Genomic DNA, 22,698 nt, shown 5'->3' on the forward strand with positions numbered 1-22,698 from the left:
GGAGGTGTTTATGTGCTGGTCTGTGCGAGTGCCACGACCAAACGGGACATGTCACACCGGGGACACGACACAGCCCCTGCTCCGCGTGTTCGGCCATCTTCGTGGGATCCCATCCTCTGCTTTCTGTGTCTCCTGAGAGGGGCTGAGTGGTTCTCACAGCAGTCCCCCAGTTTTGGCCCCGTCGCTCCCCACCCGCGCTACCCCGAGCGCTCCAACTCCGGCGCCCCCCTTGCAGGTGTCCCATCCTCCCCGCCGGCAGGGGGCGCCCTCGTGCGCGCGGCGGCGGGGCGGGGCGGAGCCTGTAGGAACCGGCATCCCCCGCCCGGGGCGCCGCTGGTGGGCGGGGCGGAGCCGGGTGGGCGGAGCCGCCCCGAGACTCGCCGGGGCCGCCGGCGGAGCAGGAAATGGAGGCGTGAGGCGCCGGAGGTTCCCGCGCCGCAGGGCTGACCCGCGGCTCTCCCGCCGCCCTCCCCGGACGGGCCCCGCCGCGGCTGCGGGGCCGGGCGCCTCCGCCCGCCTCAGCCGGCTCCGCGCCCCGCCCCCGCCGCGGGGCCGGCATGTGAGGCTGCCCGGCGGCGGCGCTTCCCTGCGCGGCTGGGCCGGCGCGGCCCCCGCACCGCTGCTCGCAGCCCGCGGGAGGGGAGGCCCGGTCCGGCCCTGCCCCCCGGCCGCCGCCCCGGAGCGGAGCGGTGGATGGGGCAGCGCGGCCGGCGCTGGGGACGATGCCGCGGAAGGAGCTGCCGCTGCCCGAGGGCTGGGAGGAGGCGCGGGACTACGACGGGAAGGTGTACTACATCGACCACGGCAGCCGCACCACCAGCTGGGTCGACCCCCGCGACAGGTGGGCGGCGGCGGGCGCGGGGGAGACGCGGCTCCGCGGCCCTTTCGCTTCCCCGAGGTGGGGGGATCCCCTTGGGCAGAGCTGTGCCCGAGCCCGGCGCCTCCGCTGCTCGCCCTCGAGTTGCCCGGTCGGTCGCTGCCGCCGTCCCTCGGCTCCAGCCGGGCTCCCGGCCCCGGTTCTGCTCCGCGGGAGGGAGCGCAGCGCGGTCGCCTCGTTACCGCGGCCGGGCGCGGGGCTCCTGCCCGCTGCTCGGCAGGAGAGGGGCGGAGGGCGATCAGTGAGGGGGGTTGTTGTTTTGTCCTTCACATCTCCCTACCCACCTCCTCTCCCCTCTCCAGACATCTTGCAAATCTGCAGCGCACGCTGCCGTCGCGGGGGAGGGGAACGCAGGTGCCACCAGAGCGGTGACGGCTCCTTCCCCCTCCGCAGCCCCGCTCGTCCCCCCTGAGAGCAGCGGTGGCTCTTTGGAGTAGCTTGGACTGACGAAGTGGGGTGAGGGGGTGTCGGTGGGTCGGACCCTGCGTGGTGTCCCACCTCTGCAAGCCGTTCCATGGCATGGGTGAGCGTGGTGGTTACCGAGATCGCCCACTTCAGGGTGTGTTTCTGATCACCCTTCTGCTTCCCAGCAGCCTCCTCTTGCTCCCACTTTCTCTAGTGAGCTCTTTCCCTATATTGCTCACTTTAAAAAGTAGGAGAAACAGCAGACAGTCTGCTGTTCTAGAGCCAGGTCATTTTCCAAGCAACGCTCTGTCCTGGCACATTCTGGCTCCATGCTCGAGGCAGTTACAGCGTGCCAGCACACGGCTGCTCGAGCATGCGGGAAGCTCAACTTCTGGATCACTATTGAAATCACAGGTTTCTGAATTTCAAGTTTAACGCTCTGTTAGCTGAAGGTCCCAGACCCACAGACTCAAAAATCCATCTTGATGCACTGGAAATTCCAACAATCTGAAGATGCGATTTGTCATTGGTAAATTTTACACTCTTCCTCCGTCTGACGGTGTTTTCCTTGTTGTAGGGCAGCCAGTGTGATTTCTGGATTTGTTTTCCTTTCTTCCCCTTGCTCCAGGAATCAGTTCCTTGAGGGAGCTTCCATTGCTGGCAGGATGTCAGTACTTTGCCTTCTTTCCAGTTCTGCTTAGATGCTTTTTTTGTTAGGCATGGAAGTGAATGATTGTCTGATTTTACAAGATTTTAAACAGTGTTCTGCATTCCAGGAATAATCCTTGTGTATGCTGTACACAAATGTAACCTGCTGCTGGGTGGAGATTTGGAACTTGTTTTAAGGCTTCTGTTTCAGTAATGTGGTCAAGAAGAGCTAATAACAGGGTTGTTTCAAGGTATATTTTTTAACCTTCATAAATCAATACAAGCTTAAATTAGGAGTGTTTTCCCATCGTCTTTATGTTGTCACAGAGAACGAAGACAGCGAGAAACTTGACAGACCTAATAGCGGCTTATAAAAATTCTCATCTGTCTGTGGTTAGTGATTCAAAAATGACAGAAAAGAGTAAATGGGTGCTTTATTTACACATGTGTACTGAGCTGTCGCAGAAACATTACCTACTCCCCACTGGTAAAGGAGAATATTCAAACACGTACTGATAAGTCATATCACATGACATTTGTTGTGCACATAGAAATACACCTGAATACACATGGCCCCGACAAGCTTTGAATCTGAGTCATCTTCTAGTAGCACTACCAAGAAAACAAGCTGAATTAGACGGTCCTCCTGAAAATCCTTAAGGCTTTGAAAAGTTTATTGGTCCAACGCTAGAATAACTGACACAGCACTTCCCCATCACCTGGGGGTCCCTGTGCTTGTTTGAGTTGAAGCACCGCTCTGGCAAAACTGCAGGAAGGGAGTTTCTCTTTCATCTGTCTGCAAAAACCTGCTGATGGGGAATTTCTGATCAGCTCAAGTCATAAGAGAACTACTCCCTGCAGTAGTGAACTTGGGTTTATGAACTGCTTATTTTAAGGTTTTTTAAAGCGTATTTTAAGTTTAAATATTTTAAGCGTGGCCTTTAACAAGTCATGTTTAGAACTTCTGCACCTGAGAGGCTGGTTTGCGTATTTGTCCTCTGTTTGCTGTAGCTACGCATGCTGTCTTTTACTCAGTAAAGCGCAGTAGATATCAGGAAACATGGCTGTAAAACTGCAAGTTGGAGGAGTGTGGAGGAAGGTGCACATGGTAGGGCTCACTTTGAACCCAGCTGCGTGTCATTGGGACTGTACCTTTGTAATACCTCATCAGTTTATGCAGGGAGCAACAACTGGTAGCTAAAGATAGGGCACAGAGCTTTTTAAACCTTCCCTAAATCTTTCATTCTAGCTTAATTTAGTGGAAGTAAACTCGATCAGGGATACCATCTAGCTTCAGGGCATGGGCTTGACCATTGTTTTTGTGACAACAGTTGGTGTCAGCTTTGCAGTCCTGTTAAGGGAGGTTGGTTTAATGGGAAGCAGGTCTGGCAGGGACACATGGGGGTGTTGGCAGCAAGGGGTGGAAGGTGGGATCTCATCTGGTCTTGGACTGTGTGAAATCAAAAGCTGGGCTGGTGGTTTTCCAGCTCCTGTAATGCATGGCACAAGTCCTGCAGATGGGCTGGGGGTAAGGGGACCATTAGACTTGGCTGGTAGGAGGTCACTGGCACCTGGTGGCATCTCACTCTCCTGCAGAACTGACTTGAGTGATGCTCAGACACCTGAAGTCTGGATTGAAGCAACTGCAGGTCAGTACATTTTTGCCTCATACCCTTTAAGGGTATACGAGACTTCTGGGCAGTTCTGGGAAGCCTGTGGATGTTAGAGCATTTTGGGAAATCATCTAAGGTTCAGTAATCTGGAGAATTTTGTGACTTAACTGTTACTGTGCTTGTGGTATGGTGTAACAGAAAGGAATCAAGGTACCTTGTAGGCAGGAATTTCAGGTTAAAAAGCTGTAAGGTAGTTCTAGTGACCATGTGGGGAAAAAAAACCCAAACTACTGTGTTTTTCCTTGTGTAAAAGGAAGCTCACATAGCTGAATTTTTTTGTAGATTTGTTTGAAATGAGATAATTCAAGACTTGGATACAGTATAATTGGAGATCAAACCTTCCTGAGCTAGGGGAGGAAATTTGTCGTTCCTGGTTTTAGAAAAAAGCATGATCTTTCAGGTATGCACCAGTACATACCATTTGGTAAAACAGATGGGAGACTTGTCCCAGCTGCTTTCTTAACACAGAGGATGCGTCTGCACTGTAAGCTGCTGTGCTAACCAAACAGAAAATAAGAATGTCTCAGAAACGTTAGCAGCAGCTGCTGCCTGTTCTTAAACACCCATATGAATCAGGAATTGCAGTGAGGGTGCCCCAGACGAGATTTTTCCTTTCATCAGATGTGAGGTTAAAGGTGTGTATCTGGGTTTATGTGGGTTCCTTGCGTTCTTTACACCAGGCTTAGGGAACCTCTACTCTTCCTCAAACTATCTTGGAAGATCATAGTTTTTTCTCTCTTCTCTTTGTGTTTCAACCCAGAAGCTTCCTGATTGTACCAAGGATTTGGAGACGCCTGGTAACCTGTCCCACTCTCCAGTACTTGTGTTGTCATACTCATCCTGCTGGCATGATGCTGTGAACAGTTTTTTCTATTTTTTTACCGATCTTCTCATTTTACCCCAATCACTAGGCTCCTATTGAGAGGGAAAGCTGGTGAAATGGGAGCCCTTCTAGCTTGAGCTTGGTGAAACTGCTAAACAGCAGCAGATGTTTTCAGTTTCAGGAGGCAGCAGTGCCTCAATTGGTGGCCCTTCAATTTTTTAAGGCTCTTAGTGATGTAAAGGGTTGGAGATGTTAGTTAAATGAAAGCCTAGATACCGCAGTTGCTCCCTGAAATCCCTTCCTACTCCGTATGGAGGTTTTTCCAGTTTGAACCCACAGAGCAGAGCTCTGGTAAAGAGAATTAGGGAAGCGACTTGCCAAGGCTTGGGGCCAGTATGTGCCAATGTACGTGTTGTCACATGTAGAAGACTTAGTGCTTTCAAAATAGTTAGGGCTGCCTATTTATAGAGGAAGATTCAGGCTTGCTGAGCCTGAGGATCTAAGTGAACAAAAGCTAGGTGTGTCATGGAGAGCACAATCATCTTGCTGTGCCCCTCTAGGTCTGCCTTCTAAGCTTGATGTGAAATACTGCAGCGTATTTTGCCTCCTGTATGATCCTGATCCTGAAGCTTTTCATCCCCAGTCTGCTCTTCATGTTTGTTATCTAAACTTCCTGTATGAAAGATTTAGAAATGTGATCATCATGTTAAAATTCCCCATCTAACCGTCCACTACTTGGATTATAGCACAATTATAATCCCTGGAATAAGCTAAATATAGCTAACTTAAATGTGCGAGTTTTCCAAAATAAAGGGGTGAGAAGAAATGAAGTGAAAAGCAGGAAGAGTAAAAGGAGCTGTGGTTTTCTGTAGGTGAATATCAGTAAGCATAAGGGGAAGAAAGAAGAATTCTGAAAGATGGAGCATTTCTCTTCCGCAGATTCTTTGCTGGTCCCTGGCAGCAGTGTGGGTCGTGCAGCTGAAGGCTGCTAGTTTGGTGCCAAACACCCTGCCATATGTATGTGAATCTGCTGCTTTCTCATGTTTGCGTTCCCCAAAATAGCTGACTATTTTATAAAGAACAGACAGTTCAGTGTATGCCCACAGATACCGTTTATAACCATTTTCCATGAGTGCAGAAGTGAGTGATGGAAATGTGGTCTTTATAGTCATCTAAATGCCGTCTCTGGGAGCAGGTGTTTTAATGTGGATGACTTGTGCTGTTCTTACAACTTTTCCCCCACAGTAAACGAAAATTAATTGGTTTATATAAGTGCTAATAAATAGGGAAACAGGCAACAAGTAAGGTTGTGATACTTCAATTTTTTTTTTCATTTATTAGTATCAAGAGTCTTCCAAGATGAATTAACACAAGCTGCACCCGTGATTAGAAAAAAGTGGATTAGAGCTGAAATCAGTCAGACCTCTTCAGTTATGAAAAATCAAACTTTGTTGTTGGTGTTGCTTGATTTTAGGCTTTGATTTTTTTGGTGGTTTTTGTTTGTTTGTTTCTTTGGTGTTTTGTTTGTTTGTTTTTGTGGGGGTGATTTGTGGGTTTTGTGTGTCTGTATGTTACGGTAGGATGCGTTGCCAGCTTTGGAGGCTGCAGGCGCTGCCTCCAGAGCCACGGTGCTTGCTCACTTGTGTGAACTCACTTGGAACTGGGGAGCGCGGCTGGATACAACAGGTATGATGCTTTTTAACAAGAGCATCTTTGCTAAAGGTTTTGTACGCACACGTGTGTAGCGGCAGAGGATGTTGGCAGTGGCTTTAGGACTACTAAAAGCATTATTTTATCTTACTTCCCTATGGAACATGAAGAAAATGAAAAATGTGGAGCTTTGCTCAGTTCAGCAGCTTTTTAATGCATCTTTGGGAATTCTAAGTCTTAAAAGATCAGAACTGCTTTTGAAGAAGTCTCTGTAAATCATATTGTTTAGAAATATGTAGGTTGAGCTTCATCTTCTGCTTTGACAAGGTCATCTTGCTCATGAGATCAGTCCTTTAATTTTGCCTCAAAGACTGATGACTTGTGAAGTTAGTGACACTGCCACAGACGGGAAACTTATTTGTCAAGGGGATCAACAATTCCATCCCTATGTAGGTCATGTGTTTTCCAATCAAAGTAGTTATCTTGATCTCCATCCAGTGGAATGGCAGAAAATTGGCTAGTAAATCCCAGCAGCTGTGGGTATGGCAGGCGAGAGGTGGCTGCCGTGTAGGTGACCTGGGGCAGGAGCTGATGGGCACCTGAAGCTGCTGCCCGAGGAAAGTTCTGTATCACTTCAGGGAGCAAGGGCCAGAAATCGGTCTGCCTGAAAAATGTTATTTTATTGTCTGGGTTTATTTCACAGAAACAGTTGATCCAGGTTGTGTATGTGTGTGAAGAACTCATGAGGGGCTGTGGGAGCGGAGCTGGTGCTGGTGGCAGCCCAGGAATGCTGCTGAGGGAACACTTGGGAAGCTGTCCCCAGGCACTTGACCTGGGCAGGCTCTCTGCCAGCCTGGCTGGGAGGTGTTCCAAAGCTGGAGGTGCTCAGCTTTGCCCCGTGATTTCTGGCTGAGTTCTCCTGGGAGAGTGGATTTTCACTTGCTGGAGCCCGGATGAACCCAGCAGTGGGGTAGAGCATCTCCTAAAGGTGTAATTCACGCTGATGTCTTCATAGCTAGTACAGTTACGGGAAGATGAGTTTGTAGCAACCTTTTCCATGTCTGGATGTGATTTAAATTCCTCTAGCTTGTGCCAGAAAATTTATAGGAAAATGTGAAAAAAACTTTAAAGAAATAACTTGTTCCTAAAGCGATGTGTAGTAAGTGGCCAAGGGTAGTCCTGTCACTGACTTTCCACACCACATTTTCAGACTGAGCTCTTATCTCAGTTACTGGATGAATCTATTAATAAATGATTGAATCATATTCTGTGTTCCTGAAGGTGGCCGCCGTCACCACCCGCAGCGCGTTCCTGCCCGCCTTACTGGAACTCAGCTCTGCTCCCGCTCTGCTGGGATTGAAGTGTTCTGGGCTTGACTTGGCAGACGGTTGTGTCAGGTATGGGGAAGCTTAAAGTCTTTTGCAAAGAGGGAGAGAGATGGTGCCACTGTTTTGGGAAAGCCTTGCTGATGTTCTTCCTGCGCAGGGGCTGTTTGAACCTGGTGGCCTGGAGTGCCCCTCCAGCGGGGCAAGTATTATTTGGGAAAAAATACATGAATAAAGGGGTGGCAGCAGCTAGGCAAAGTCAGGTGGAGGTGTGTAGGCTGATGCTACTCCATACACGTATGACAACTATGTAGATTGACCACTTCCTTGGAGAGGAGTAACTGTTGTGTTGGCTGGTTGCCATTCATGAGACCTGTGTAGTAAGGTTACGTGCTTTGCTTGTAGTAATGAAGACTTAGCTCTAACTGCTCAAATAAAACCCAGAGTTCTTGTTCACAGAGCTTAACGTTACTGCTCCCCCCTCTCTTTCAAGCTACATGCATAGATAATTGGCTGAACAAACAACAGACAAAACTGTTCCCAATAGAATAATAACTGCTTTTCACTGCCACTCATCCAGTCAAGTGACATCTGGAAGACTCTCTGGGTAGTCACAGGAGGTTTGGTGTGTAGCAGGAAGATGCAGAGAAGCCAAATCCTACAGCTGTCAGTGTTTTCTGTTTTTTCGTGCTTTTGGATGGGTTCTGCTGGCTTGGTTTGTTCTCTGTTTATGCTGGTGCTTATGGCTTCCACCCCAGCCACAATGTTCTGCAACATAAGTAACCAACACATTTAAAAAGCAGATGAATTGCTTTCTCAATCTTATAGAGGTGCTGTGGGGATTAATTAGTTCTGACAAAGTGCTTTCTGGCTGGGATGTCAAGCTGATGTTTCAAGACTAATGGTATTGTTGAGTGAAACTATTTAGTTCTCCTCAAATGCCTAATCACTGTTTTAGAAGAATTTACTCTGAGGAGGAAAGCTTTATTGATTTAAAGCACGCAATAAACAGTATTGATTTGCAAAAGGCAGTCATTCATATCCGCTCTATGCAGAATTGAGATGTGAGGTGGTCACGTAACTATTTTGAGCGAAAATGTAAGTGAAACTATTGCTTAAACGACCCTGTAGAAACTTGCAAATTTCTTATCCATGACTTACAACTGCTTTGATAGCCTTGTGCTCAGAACAAGGGCAGTCCCCTAAGGAGAGGGTCTCTGCTGTTTCATCCCTCACAACCCTGCCACAGGGAGGACGGTCTGCAGAGGAACAGCAGCGGCCAAAATAATCTTCTACACCCTTAGAGTGGCATGGAAAATATAGTGCAAAACTGCTCTGTAAAGCTGTGCTGTGGATAACTTTGCAGTTAATTTTGCTTGTGCCAGGCACAACTTTTGATTTCATGTGGCATCTGAGTGTCTGCAGCTGCTGGAAGACATAGCAGTGGCCCAGCCACACAGGCTGCACCCTGGTCCCTGCAGCCCCCATGCCATCCTGGGCACAGATCCTGCGGGATGTCCTGAGAGGGGCCTGGGCAGGTTGGCATTGGTGATCTATTGGACCATGACACCCAGCTCCTGGGGGCATGGGAGGAGTCGTCTCGGTGACAGCTTCATCGGGCTCTTGGAGTTCTTATAGTTGGACTGTTTGTAAGATGGAGTGTGGTTTTGAGCTGCTTATCCAAATTATCTCAAAGGGAGCTTGCGTGGGGTTGGTGATGGAAAGTATTTGACCATTACATGTGATGCAGCTCTGCACGTTATCCAGTCTGTTTCCAGTGAAGTGTCTCAGGCTGGTGGCCTGTCTGGGTGCTGCTGGGTCACTCAGCCTGATTCAGGCTGCGGAGAAGCTTGTAGTGACCCCTGCGGGAGGTGGAGATGATGCTACTCATTTGGTGGAACTGGCTTCCTCTGCAGCTGCTGAAATGCAAGGGAGGTGCATGGGTGAGAGTGGGGAGGCAGGCAGCGCCCCAGAAGACGACCTTCCCCAAGAGGAACTCTTCAGCCTGTCTGCTGCCCGTTCCACTGGGCTCCCGTGCTTCTCTGGGGGCTTGTAGGGATTTCCAAGGCAGCACATGTGTGCTGTGCTGCTGCGTCTTGTGTCTCAGATCTAGTGGATGTGACAGTTCTGCTTCAACGGCGCACACGGGGTAAGGTCCGTGCTCAATTAGTGATGCTGCTCTGGTGTGTAACAGCTGTTTGCAGTGCTCTTTAGACAGGCTTTTGCTGTTCATGCCTGACCTTTGTTCAGAATGGTGCCACTTCCATTCCTCAGCATCTGATGTGACTTTGGTTCTTCTGGCTGCTGCTTATGACTTGTGCTGTTGATGGAACTGGGGTGGCTCGGCTCACCAGAGACCTTCCTTCTTTGAAGGTCTCTGTGCTGCAGCAGCTTATGTGCTCTTCAGGATTTTTCCAGATGCTCCCTGTGACTAGTGGAGTGATGCTAGAGATGCAGCTCCATTGACTGCTGTTGCTCTTAATTCCTGTATAGCGGAGATGGAAGCTTTTCTCAAGGAAGAACTTGATATGAAAAGGAAGTATTTCTAAGATAAAAAGGTAAGGCTTGTCTAAATTAGGATGACCTGTACTGTGTATAGTGTTCCAGGTGATCTTTTCATATTGAATTGTGTTTTAAAAAAAGATTCCTTAACATGATAAGCATTTTTGTATTGTGGAATTTTGACATGGTTAAACTTGAAATCAAATCAGCACTTAGAACAGACTTTTTTGTTGAAACGTGTATGTGGTGATGCTCATGTGTATTTGATTAGAGGTGTGTGTTAACCCTGAGAGAATAAGGAGGTTGAACTCTTCTGCTCACTGTATTATTCAACGTTTCTCAGCATCTGATCTCTCTCCACTTGAGTTGTCAGTTTACCCACTTGTTTAGATTTTTCTGAAATTCCTTGAAATCATCCCTGCATCCAGCTAACCTGAATAGCTTGTCAGCCCGCAAGGCAGCGAGCCAGGCTTGTAATTTGTCTTTTCTTGTGTCACTAGTAAGTATTTCACACTGTAAGATCTAAGCATCAAAGTTAAACAATCTGTAGCCTTGATGAGACACTATTTAATTCTTATATGGACACATACAGAGAAGGCTTTAGGCTGCTTAACAGCTAGTTCTCAAGTAGGCAGGTTTGTCCATAAAGAGATCTCCTTACAGTCCTCAGTGAGTGTATTTCTGCCTTATTTTAACCTACGTATGCAGGAAAGTGAAATGTCGTGGCTGCTCCCATGTCCCATGGCTTTCTGTGGCACCAAGGTTTTGCAAGATGTCTTAGACTTCCTAACTTTTCTTTTTTGTTTTCTTAAGTTTGAATGTAGAAGCTTCCAGATTTAACCTAAATCTGGGATGTCTAATATCAATGTGATACTTTTTCAGTTGAGATGGTCTGTAATTCTGAATAATGGTAGATCTATTGACATATGTCATCTGTTAATTATTCAGAGGCTATCGTATGGCACTGCTTGTTTCTTATGCAACTGGCTCACTCGTAATTCAGTTTAGAGGGCATCTGCCATCACAGGCTTTGCTTGATGCTAAGGGAAGCATAACCTGAACATAAATACTTTTTTAAAGCACATGTTGTTTGCTTGCCTGATTTCTTGTCCTACTTGGGCTCTACTCCTCACTACCTTTTTAAGATTTCTTTTTAGAAGAAGAATGCATGGGTGGAAAGGGAGGGGTATGTGGGCCAAGGAACCTGGCTTGGTCACTTGCGAAAGGGTTGCATGGACAAAAATCTCAGTTTGCAAAGGCGAATTTGCATCTGAACTGGTGACAGAGTCCTCCACTCAGGCTTGTTTTCATGCGTCCTTTGTAAATGCCACTCTTATCCCCAAAGCAAATGTTCTGTGTTGAATTTTCTCATCTTTATTCCCTATTTGTCCAGTAGTCTGTAACTAATGCCCCATAGGGCTTCCTGGTTTGTTTTCTGTTTGCTTCCCAGAGATGGGCTCCTACAGTTTGGATAGTGGTTTGACAAGTCATGGTGCATCTCAGCAGCTTAGACAGACTTGTGGTCCTTTCTAGTGGGGTCGCTGGGGGTCTTGAGTCAGCTCAAAGGCAGCTGATGCAATTACTCCTCCGTGTTTAGTGTTTTGCTGTGTAGTAACAAAAATGAGAGCAGTCTGAGTGGCAGTTCAGACCCGTGATTGTTCTGCTTGGAAATCTGCTTGTGATGGAGCACTGAGTGTCGGTAAGTGTTTCTTTGCAATCAGATTTATTACAGAATAGATTTTCAGTGAAATAACCTAAATGAAATCATTTTAACAGTGTCCTTTAAAGGCATTATTGTTTGAATTCCCCTGTGTAGTTGGGCTCCTCTCTGAATGACAGTAGTGCTTCTTGCCGTATTTGTTGAAGACCAGCTGAAATGCCACTTTGAACCAGGCGAGTTACCTGATGAAGGGTGTAGGGAATAATGGAGTTAGGTCAGTATGAATTAAGAATGTATGAATTAAGGATTTTACAATAGGAGTTGTATTATTTATGTTGCTTATGGAGGCTTTACTTCCATTAGCTAGTCCTGTCTTTGCAGTCGAAGGCAAGCTGTTGACCTGTCATTTCATGCCTTTGTATTGCCAGCTCTAATGGTCAGAGCTCTCCCTTTTCCAGTGATTGTTGCTTCTATTTTCTCTCTCCTAAGCAGTATAATGCTGTTGGTTAGTTCTCTTATGGCCATACTTTATAAGGTCTCAAAAGCCTTTCATAAAGTAAGCATTTTGCCTGATGGGAGAAGGAGGTTTACAGAGTTGTTTTTTTTTTTAAAAAAAAAAGGCAAGAAATACACTGTAGATAATAGATTCCAAAAATGCAAATTTGTTTAAGCAACTCCTTAAAAAGAGGGGAGGGGGGATGGAATTGAAGATTAAAACCTCTGTTTGTATACATGTAGAAGCTGGAGGCAAAGCAATCCATTCATAAATATACAATAGGATTTATGTCATGGTGAGAAGTGCTACATGCATATTCATGTGTCATTTGCAAATCCTTTAGCGATTAAATACTTTACTGCAAACTCTAGAACTAAATAACCTTCTTGTTGAAATGAGATGTCCGAAGGCTCTAATGCTTCTCCAGGGGAGGGGAAAGGATGGGTGGTGTAATAGATCTGATACTCTAATTTTCACTCTATTAAAAGATTTTTGGTGTGCTTTGGGCATTATTTTATTAGAACGATCAGTAGTCTTGAACAAAACGTGAAGCAGAGACTTGCAAGAAATATTGTAAAGCTTTTCAAGCTAAGTAAAGCAAATAGACTTGGAAACTTGTTAGGATGTTTTTCTCAAATGGTTTTAATGTCAAATATTTTTGTCTAAACTTTCATATCCTGTAGGTAAGGAAAGAGGCAGATGAGTAATAGAGCTTGGAGTTGAAAGTAGTAGCCTTTGAGTAAGTGAAGTGAATTGCCTTTAAAGGCTGTAGCCTCAGTTCTTCGTTTGACATTAACAATGAATAAGAATATACTGTTACTGTGGTTTTGGTTTTCAAAAGCTTTAAAGTATTATAGACAATGTATATACCTTGAACATAATGCATGTGGAGGAATATTGCTATAGAATAACTGTTTCTTGCAGCTTGGTGTGTTATGGCTGGTGAAGGCTCGGTGACAGCATGGAGTGTCTGAGTAGGGTGGGTGATGTGGTGGGTTTGTTTTGTCCTTCAGTCATCAGACTAAATGGTTTTCTTCACATGGCACAGGTACTGACAGGCAGCCCAATGGAAAACCAGCGTATGCCTCTCGTAGAGCTGTGATAAGATAAGGTTGGGACCTGCCACTTGCCATGCAGTTTGGATTTTTTTGGATTAAAGTTCTGCTCAGTTCTTAAAACTGAACTTAGGCACGTTCAGTTACACCGGCCTAAATTCTCAGTTTGTCCTTTGGGAAAGCTGTGGTTTATTCCTGTATCTGGACCATCACAAAGTGTTACTTACTGCTCTCTCCTGGCATTCCTGATGAACTGTTCCTTTTTGTGTCTTTATGAGCTCTTTCTCCTTTGTGCATCAGGTTTGCGTTGGAAAGAATACTATGTCCATACTGGATGGGAAAAGCCAGCTAGGTTCTCGTGTTCTTGCCTCCCAACTGACGTTATTTCTTTGAAGAAAGTTGTTTTGCCTGATTTAGCTTTCCTGCTCCCGTTTTGTAACTGCCCACTTCTGGGATGCTTTGATTCAACCGAACAACTAAACAGGGCAATGCATTCAATTCACTAAGGACTTTATATGCATTTTTCTGGCTGGCACAGGTGTAACAAATTGCCCTTTTAGTCCTGTTTACTTATTTTTCTCATTCGGTCGCAGGTAGTTTCTGCTCCTTGGTGATCAGAGAAGAGCCCTGGATTCCCTGTTGCTGTCTTGCATTGTGATGAGGGAGGCATGTAGCAGAGGTGATGTCCCCTTGGCGCCTGGGGGCTCTGCACTACAAAGCTTTACTTTGGTTGATTTGAAATAACATTTCAAGGTAACTGTGGAAAGCTGTTGCTTTTACAATGAGCACTGAGGATTTGCTATGGTGTGCCATGTCAGAGCATCAGTGTGTCTAAGCTGATGGCTAGTCACGCGAGGGGATGGAAATGCAGCACTGGGTACTTGGAAGAATATAAATTGGTTTGTCCATAGAAAGGACAAAATTAGGGTAAACAAACCCAGTCTGTCTGAAATTGAACCCAGAGTAGTTGACTTCTTGTCTTTATATGGTGGGAAATGGGCTTAACCCATCAAGCCGTTCAGGTGCAGACCAGAGAATGGCTGAGGTGTGAGGTGTGATGTTTCTGGTTGCTGGGAGGCTGCGTGAGCCCGTTTCATGCCAGTATTGTGTATTATATGTTAATGAGGAAAAATAGAAGGGATTCATTTATGAACAAACCTCACTTCTTAAATGAGCACTGCTCAGGTAGGGGTTGGATGGGATATGAATTTGTAGTGGTTTGTTGGTGTTTTGGTTTGGTTTGTGTTGTTTTTTTTCATCTTGTTTTAGTAACCGTAAGAAATTGCCTCTGGATCCATCTCAAAAGAGTGCAGTGAACAGTATTGTAACCACTTGTACATTTACTGGTGGAAAAGCTAAAAGGCTTTGCCCTAGAGCTTGGTTGTGGCTGTAGCACATCATTTCATCTCACCTCTCGTGCTGCTGCGGATCTGGCCGTGGGCCTGAGCTCATTCCCGCTGGCATGGCTGGGGAACCACCAAGCCGTCCCACCACCGGAGGTGGCCGTTCCTCCAGCACTGGGGCACATGGTCTCCTCACTGAGCTGACAGGCACACAGAAAACTGCTCCCCCTTTTTCTGGACACGGTTTCTGCTGCTGCAGTAAGCTGGAATGACCCACAGACTGTCTTTTGCAGCAGTGACCTCCCGGGCTGGTTCCTGCCAAGCGTGGGTCCCCTGGAAGCCCCGGCTCGCTCTGGAGCTGCGGTGGGTGTGGTTGTGCTGGGCTTGCCTGGCACCATGGGTGCTGAGCGGGGGTTCAGCCAGGCAGCCGTGGCATTCAGAGTTTGTCCTTCAAAGCAGGCAGCTTAAATATCAGATTGATTGTTTCTCAGTGCTGGGGGCTGTAATTCCATCTGCTGTGATGCTGTGAAGGTGACACCTGCAAAGGTGTGTGCCTCTTTTTGGATGTCCTCCCTGTATCTCCTGCATGCATAACTGAAGGCACCATTTTACCTGCCTGTTGGCCTTGCTCAGCATCTGGTTGCTTGAGAGCCTAGCAAACACTTTTTCCTCAAAATACTGTTAGAGAGAATTTTGATGTCATATTTCATTCAGCCCAAGCGCTGCAGCTTCCGCAGTGTCACTTATCCTTTGTCTTCTCTGGTCCGGAACAGTTGACGCATCTGTTTATGCCATTGATTTGGCAATTATTAGAAGGACATTGAATAAAGGACATTATTAATGGAAAGGAGGAGTGTTCAAAGACATCTGCCAGTAAGGTCTGTGTTTTTAATAGTCCTGCGGTTTTATCACTGAATCTGGAAATTGAGAGCAAGTTTGATTCTCTGGGTCAGTCTGTAGTGAGCTTAAATATCCTAGACAAGGGCAACAGGAGTATTTAGTTTGCCAGAGAATTTCAACTTAAGTCTTTGCAGACAAGCAGAACTATGGATAATGATTTATTTAGCTGAGCTGATAGGAGCAAGTTAAATACTTGTTGAGGGTTCTGTATTGTTGATGTAGACTATTTTTTGGGTAGACATGAACAAAACTGATAAACTGGTTGCTGAAAAAATTACTGGCATGGGAATTGCATCTCATTTGGATGCTGATGGTGAAGTAGTATTCAGTTAAGCAGCACTTTTCAACCCCGTGAGCTCTCATGGTGGGTTACTTAAGACCAGATACATGGTGCTGTAAGGCACAATGTCAGACCCGTTAAACAGAGCTTCGACTTAAAAAGAAGAATGGAAATGAATAGCTGAGATATTTTAGGTAATTGCCCTGAGCAACAGTGATGGTCATATTCTAACAGCTACAGTAAGTTATAAACAAGCTACAGCTGAGGCTGGATCAGGCAGCTGATAATTTGCAGGGTGCCTGGTGTAATTTGGTTGGAGAGCAGCGAATGGTGTGTGTGGGCTCTGTGTGGCCCAAACTCCCTTCCAGGGGTGTGTTATGTACCCCCAGAAGTCTGGTTCCCATTACATTTCCCACCTTCTCTGTTTGGTTTTACCTGAAGTGTCTTGCTACAATTCACTGAGTAAGACTTGAAATAGGATTTTTACTCATTTGGCTGCTTCTTACCCTTTGCCAGCTACAAATGTTACAAAAACTGATTGTTATGGGGAAAATAATGTTATTGAGGGTTCTTGGAAAAAAAATAGTGTGTTACACTGAAAAAACAACCTGATTTTTCCTTTCTTTTGGATGGGTGGAAGAAGGGAAAACATGACTGAGATAAGCTGGACGAGGATGTGTTTCTGACAATGTCAGCTATACAGGGTTTTGATTTTGCGTAGGGAAGGCTGACTTTGGAATAATTTGTTTTTCAGAACCTTGGTCTCCAGATTTCAAGGACAGGTACTGTTAAGGTAACTGGAGATGGGAACAACCTAAATGTATAGAGAGACATCCTGTTCTGGAATTTGACATCTCTCAACATATGAGCATCTCCTTCTGGAGGTGTTAGGTTGGAAATGCAGTGGTTGTAATTCAAATAGTCAAATTTGTTAGTACTTCCTTGTGTGAACAAGGTGGATGCATAAGAGCTGCAGATAGGAATTGAGTTGCTAATTCACTTGGCTTTTAAGTATGGCTTTTTGGAAAGTAACGCTGCCTCTTGGCCCATTCCTCTTGGACAGGAGGGTGTGCTCTGCCTGATGACCCTGGTGACCTGGGGCATTTTGTGCCCCACAGGAAAAATCTCAGTGTGAAATGTCATGTGCCTTAAAGCACCTGCAGATCCTGTGACTTGTTTGCTAGGTTGCTCTACAAGGAGGGCTTGTTTTGTGAAGGGAACACAGGGGTATCTACAACATCTTTTCTTCCTGGTTTCATCCTTGTGTTCAAAACTGAAGGGGAGAAAACACCCTGTTACACGTGAGCAGATGCTGAGGCTTGATACAGCATGAAGAGATGCGATTTCCTGTTGTACCTTGCTAGGTTTGTCTCCTCTCTACTAGATTTTGAGAGCTTATTTTGACCAATGCATGTTTTCCAAGACAAACCTGAAACTCTTAGAATTGGTGCCTTCTGCTGCTTCCGCTGACTTGCAGGGATGAGCAACATGTGAAAATGGAGGCGGTGTGACTTGACTCGTTACAAAGCCCCTGAATAATATTTTGTGCCTTATGTGCCAAGTGCTTGAAATCCTTCTGGTTTGGAATTTACATTAAATAATCAGGCTGTGTGACAATGCATAAAGTGCCGCGGCATTGTATGTCTGGCAAACACCTGGGAGAGGGATCTTCATCAGCCTGAGCTTGGCCATCGAGTGGCTGCTGCCCCAGGAGCCGAGGTCCCTCCTGGCCAGGGGCCTTCTGTTGAGATTAAACCGGGACAGCCGCTGGCTCCGGTGTTCGGCTCTTTGTCTTCACAACCCCTCACCTGCACCTCTGCTTTTTCCTCGCTGACATGCTTGCGGGGGGGTGGGATGGCCAGGGGCAGGGTAGGGGAATAAGGGTTTTAAACATCGCTGGGGAAGCAAACGGGGGTCAGGCACAGCAGTCACTCTCGCAGGGCTCGGCTTTGTATTCAGATGTGCTGGCTGGCGAGCTGCAGACATTCCAGATACTTGTGTTCATTTTGGCCGTATCCAGGCATGCACTCACAAAGAGCAAGATGCGTGCAGTGAAGTATAAATCCCATCCCCTAATGGCTCAAAGCACTGTTGTGTGCGCATACATGCTTAACAGATTGTATAATTAGCTGGCTTTGTAAGCAGGCAGCATGTATGATTCTTCATTAGTTATCTCAAAATCTTACGTGGTGTGAGGCATGTCGGTGGGTCTGTAAGCTGTTGTATCCATGCTCCCCAGCCCTGGCACCATCGCCTCTGCCTTTCCTCTGAGCCCTTGGCTGCCCGACTGGTTTGGCTGGCCACTCTGGGCTGTGGGGACAGGGTGACAGGAGCTGTCCCCAAAGCCAGCCTCCGTGTAGCACCCTTGAAAACAGGCTCACCATGCATCCATGTGCTTCAGCGTGTGCAACCAGAGCCCCTCTCTTGGCCCCATGAGTTTGATTAGGTTTTGGCCCAGGCTGCAGCCTGGTTTTATGTGAAATATTTAATTAAGAAATGTTAATCCTGGAGGTCACAAGCCTCATTTGCAGAGTTATCCTGACCCTGCGGCACACAGGCTGCTGGCAGAGCAGCTGCGGTGCTGTGAGAGGTGTTGCTGAAGCCCAGGACCGGCTGCGGGTGAGTGGGAAGGCTGGGCGGTGCGGCCGGGGTGTGCTGCTGCGGAGGAATGCGACAGGTTGTGCCGGTGTCCGGGAGACGCGGAGGGTGGGAACGCATAGCAGGGCCCAGGGCTGCATGCTTGGGATTTCATCGGAGCTGGGGAGGAGCCGGGAGGGAGGCGAACATGACCTTGAGAATCCTTATCGAGATGAAAAGGTGCAGTCAGCAAGCACATTCCTCTGCCGGCTGGGCTGACAGCGAGCGCTGCGGCTGCACTGAGCTCAGCAAACAGCTCCTTGTCGTGGCTGCAGGAGATCACTCCTGTGGCCAGCGGCGGGCGTCCGTCAGTCCCACGGCAAGGCTGCTGTGATCTAAGGGTGTGAATAAATCGAAGGCATCAGCTTCTAAAGTTGGCTGTTTCTATGCACTTCATTTATTTGTACTAATGAGTCTGAAGGCAGTAGCAAGGCAAAGGTTGGCAGCTGGAGAAGAAAGGCCACTTGATAGGACAAATTTTAACTATGATTCCATGGCAAATAAAACTCATCTGTGAGCGTGGTGACCAGAAGTCTGGTGAGCAGCTAGAGTTGGGTTATGGTTGGACTTGATGATCCTGAGGGCCTCTTCCAACCGAAATGATTCTATTTTATTACTTGTTTGCCAGCTTCATTCTTGGTCTGAGCTCAATGCCTCAACCCCAGCTTTCACTTGCCATGATACTTGATTAAGATGAATGTAACAATTCTTTTTTTCTTTGAAGTTATTCAGCTTGTAAGGCCAGGATGAAACACAGCCTGTTCTGTTGGGATTCAGCTCCTTCGCTTCCTAATGTGGAGCAATTATATGGTGGTACTGAAGCAGATGTCATGGCTGTCATATGAGCCAGGGGCTCGAATGAGGTACAGAACCTTTGGAGACTTGAAGCTACCTTTTTTGACAGGCTATCATTAGAAACCTTGAAGCTGCTAGTAATGAAACGATAACTGCCAGGCATTCAGTGACGATGAAAACTGAGGGGAGAGGAGCGTTAAATGCCAACCCACCCACATCTTCGCAGTGCAGTGTGTGACCTGGGTTTCTGAGGAGTGAATTGCCTGCAGGACCACCTGCTTGCTGCTTGTCTTCTCACAAGGACCTGCATCTCAGTCACTTAACGCGGGTGTGGGAGGTCTTGTGTGTTCTCATTAGCTCTGTCACTTCCAGTGGTGAATGGCCAGTATCGCTGGGCTGAAACTCTTTCCTGTGCTATCACGTTGATGCCAGTGAGGGTATAATGTCATCACCAAAACCAGAATTTAGTCTTCAGGGGCTACTCTGATTTTATTTTATTTTGTTTTATAAAATGTTGCAATATTTTACTCTTCTCCAAGAGGGAATGCTGTAAATTTGGCCTTTTTTTTTTAAATGTGGAAGAAGGTTACCACTTTTTGCCGAAGTTTGGAAGCTTTGCCAACAGACTTGACTCTCTGGAAGAGCAAGAGACTGACTATGGAGAAAGACAAATTTGATAACAGTGAGAAGCGTCAGCACACCAAAGCAAAGCAAATACGCAAAGCCCATTGACAATTGATGCCTTTTGTTTAGAGTATTTCTCTTATGAGAAATATTTCAAAGTATGTTTTATTGCTTCCAAAGAGATTTAGAGTAGTTGACTTTGCTGTCAGGACTTGATAATCTTTCAAGGTCCAAATGAGTTTTACACACCTGTTGTAACTGTGTATGAGGAAGAAGGTGGGGGTGGGAGAAGGAGGGACACAGCGATACCAGAAAGACACAATTAATCTAAGGTAGCTTTAGTCACCTTCACCAGAGTATGTTGGAAAGAGGAAGATTGTGCCTTGGGAAGGAGGTCCCTGTGCTCTCTTCTTATACACTGCAGTAAAATAATGGCTAAATATGAATAGTAAGACTATGTAAGGTGTGTCTCTGACACATACCTAGACCATGAGGTGTGAGCAGCAGTGATGAAGTGGTACCTATGCCGAGTCTTTGCTTAGTGGAAAGAAATGCTGTGTGTTTGGAACTGAGGAATAACTGAAAAGCTTTTGATATCCGGTATGTCTGTAAAAGTCTGTTGGATACTTTAAAAAATATATGATACACTGCTTTAGGTAGAATCTTGGTTAACTGGCTCTGGCCAAAACTTATAGCGGTCTCCTCTCCACAAGGCTTTTACAGCAAAATACCTGTCAGTTACCCCATGGCAGAAGATGACACTTTCACACACATTTGAAGGTGACACCTTGGTTTTTTTTTTGCAGCTAGTTAGAATTTGTGAGCAGGATATTGTTTATTCCTTGTACATAGATGCTGAGCCCTTCTATATTTACATCCTCTTTGAACAACTGAAACCAATTACATCCATGAGCTTGTGTTCATTGAGATCCTCAGATAATACTCCCTGCAATAATATTTGAGTTGTAGACAGTCTTGGGAAATTAATTTTTCATAAAGAGTTTTCCCTTGAATTCTGAACAACAATATGTTACTTCTGGGATTTGTCTCAATTTTTTAAAATTTTGAGTGAGACTAAAATGTTGCTCCTGATCAGGAGATGAGGCAACTCAGCGTAATGAAACTTCTGCTGAATTCAAGGTTTACCGTCTGCTTTCTCAGTCTCCTACACTGATGTAGAAAGCATTAGGAAAGCTCCTGTATTTTTCCTGTGTGTGTATAAACTCTGTGCAGAGGAGGGAAGGAGCCCCCCCAGGGCGCTGAGCTGTGGTCCCCAGTCTCTGGCCTGTGGCTCTGCAGATGAGCTGTGTTCTTTCTCCCTATGCGGATCACCAGGCGTGCAGACCTTCCGCAGGCTGCTCGGGGAAGGGGGATGCAGAGACCAAGTGGTGTCATAACTTCTGTGTTAACACACATTTAATCTGTTGGCAAAATGTATTGATAATGGAGCATTTGAAATAAATGGTGTTTGTAAGAGTAAATCAATTAAACTCATTTGATGATGCAAATCTCATTTTTACGGTTCTCAAATCGCTGAACAAACTTCAATAGTAGTTGATTTGTATTGACTCCCTTGCAGTGTGTGAAGTGCTGAGCTGTGTTTTGTGCTTTGTACAGTTCTCTCTATAAATGTGCGGTTCGGAATGATTTTTTTGTGCCTTAACTACATAGTGCATCAAGGCTTTGCTACTTTGGATGAAAAACGCACCAAACCAATTAGCTTTAGACCTTCTCTTATGCTTCTAACTCTTTAAACCTCCTAAAACTTTATTCTCCTGAGGTTGTTCTCGACATCTGTTCTTGTTTTGACTTTTCTGTTTATTTTTATACATTATGACTTTTCAGGAACTGAGAAGGCATTGCATCAACACTAATAGCAACAGTAGTAGATAGTAAAGCTGATATTGTAAATTCCAGATGGTTATGTGCTTCAGCAGTCACTGTATCCATGAGCGGAGTGATGTGTGACTTGGGCTTTCTCTTCTCTGGAGCTGGTGAGGTGCCATGCCCTGGTCTCCAAAGGCTGTCTTCAGTGCTAACCCGCAAGGCTGAGTCTCTTGACACAGTTTTGGTTTGCCCCTCTTAGAGGATATGGCATGGGTTCCCGTTTGCAGGGCAATGCTTATGCTTTAGTACGTGTTCAGTATCTTGAATACATGGTTGCTTTGCAACTAGAAAGATTTTTGGTTTTCTCTGCTGCTCCAAGATCTTTACCAGGCATCTCCTCTAATTCAAGGCAGCCAGAAATATTCCTGTTCATACCTGGAACTGCTGAGTTTACAGCAGCATTGAAGGGGCTCATGTCCTCCTGTGGCTGCACTTGAACCCCTTTGGGGTTCCCTTGACTTGGTGGCTTCCCATGTGCAGCTGGATTCAGCTCTATCTGGACAAGATTTCCAAAGTGACAGGCAGCTGTCGCATCAGAGAGCAGTGAAGCAAGGTTTCCAGAACCCATGTAGGCATTGCATAAAAGCAAAGTGGCTGCAGCTGATCTGTCTTGGGGCACAGAGCAGCAGCAGCTGTGGTGATGCCCAGTTGCTCACCTGGGCTGTGTTCTGCAGGTGATGCAGAACAAAGAGCCTGCTAGTGTTGCTGTTTGGGGTTGGAAACATCAAATAGCTGTATAACTCAGTCAGAATGTTTATAATGCAGAAAGAGCAAGCTGGCAGTCCTACTAAAGCTGCTGTATGGAGTTAGCAATTAGCCCAATGCTAGCAGGTGGACCAGGGAGCGGCATACAATGTGCATGTAAAACAAGCCTCCTGCGCTTCCCTGGCCCCTAAATGCACTTCCATACTAGCAGCGCTTCATTTCTACATTGGGTAGACTCGGGAGCTTAGGTGAGTCCAGCAATTCTATCCCGGAGTTGTCTGTTTTCCCACTTCAAACACCATGTGAATTAAGGGCACAGGAGCTAGTAGTGTCGCAGGGGGTATTTGCTGTCCTGCTCTTTTTCACAGTAGAGATGGAACGTGCTGGGAAGAAATACAGCAGCATGCATTGCT

General features: G+C 46.3%; 1 protein-coding gene across 2 annotated transcripts in view; it reads left to right on the forward strand.

The window, feature by feature from the left end:
• Nucleotides 1-722: 722 nt before the first annotated feature.
• The window catches only part of WWC1 (WW and C2 domain containing 1), a gene marked incomplete at both ends in the record, with an annotated part of 66,049 nt that continues 44,073 nt past the window's right edge, over nucleotides 723-22,698 (forward strand). For both annotated transcript variants that reach the window (XM_080353484.1, XM_080353483.1), the window contains one exon: nucleotides 723-841. In XM_080353484.1, the coding sequence (XP_080209610.1) occupies nucleotides 723-841 (119 nt within the window). The remainder of the gene's footprint in view (nucleotides 842-22,698) is intronic.

The sequence above is a fragment of the Nesoenas mayeri genome (genome assembly GCF_963082525.1).
Source record: "Nesoenas mayeri genome assembly, chromosome: 14".
Classification (NCBI taxonomy): domain Eukaryota; kingdom Metazoa; phylum Chordata; class Aves; order Columbiformes; family Columbidae; genus Nesoenas; species Nesoenas mayeri.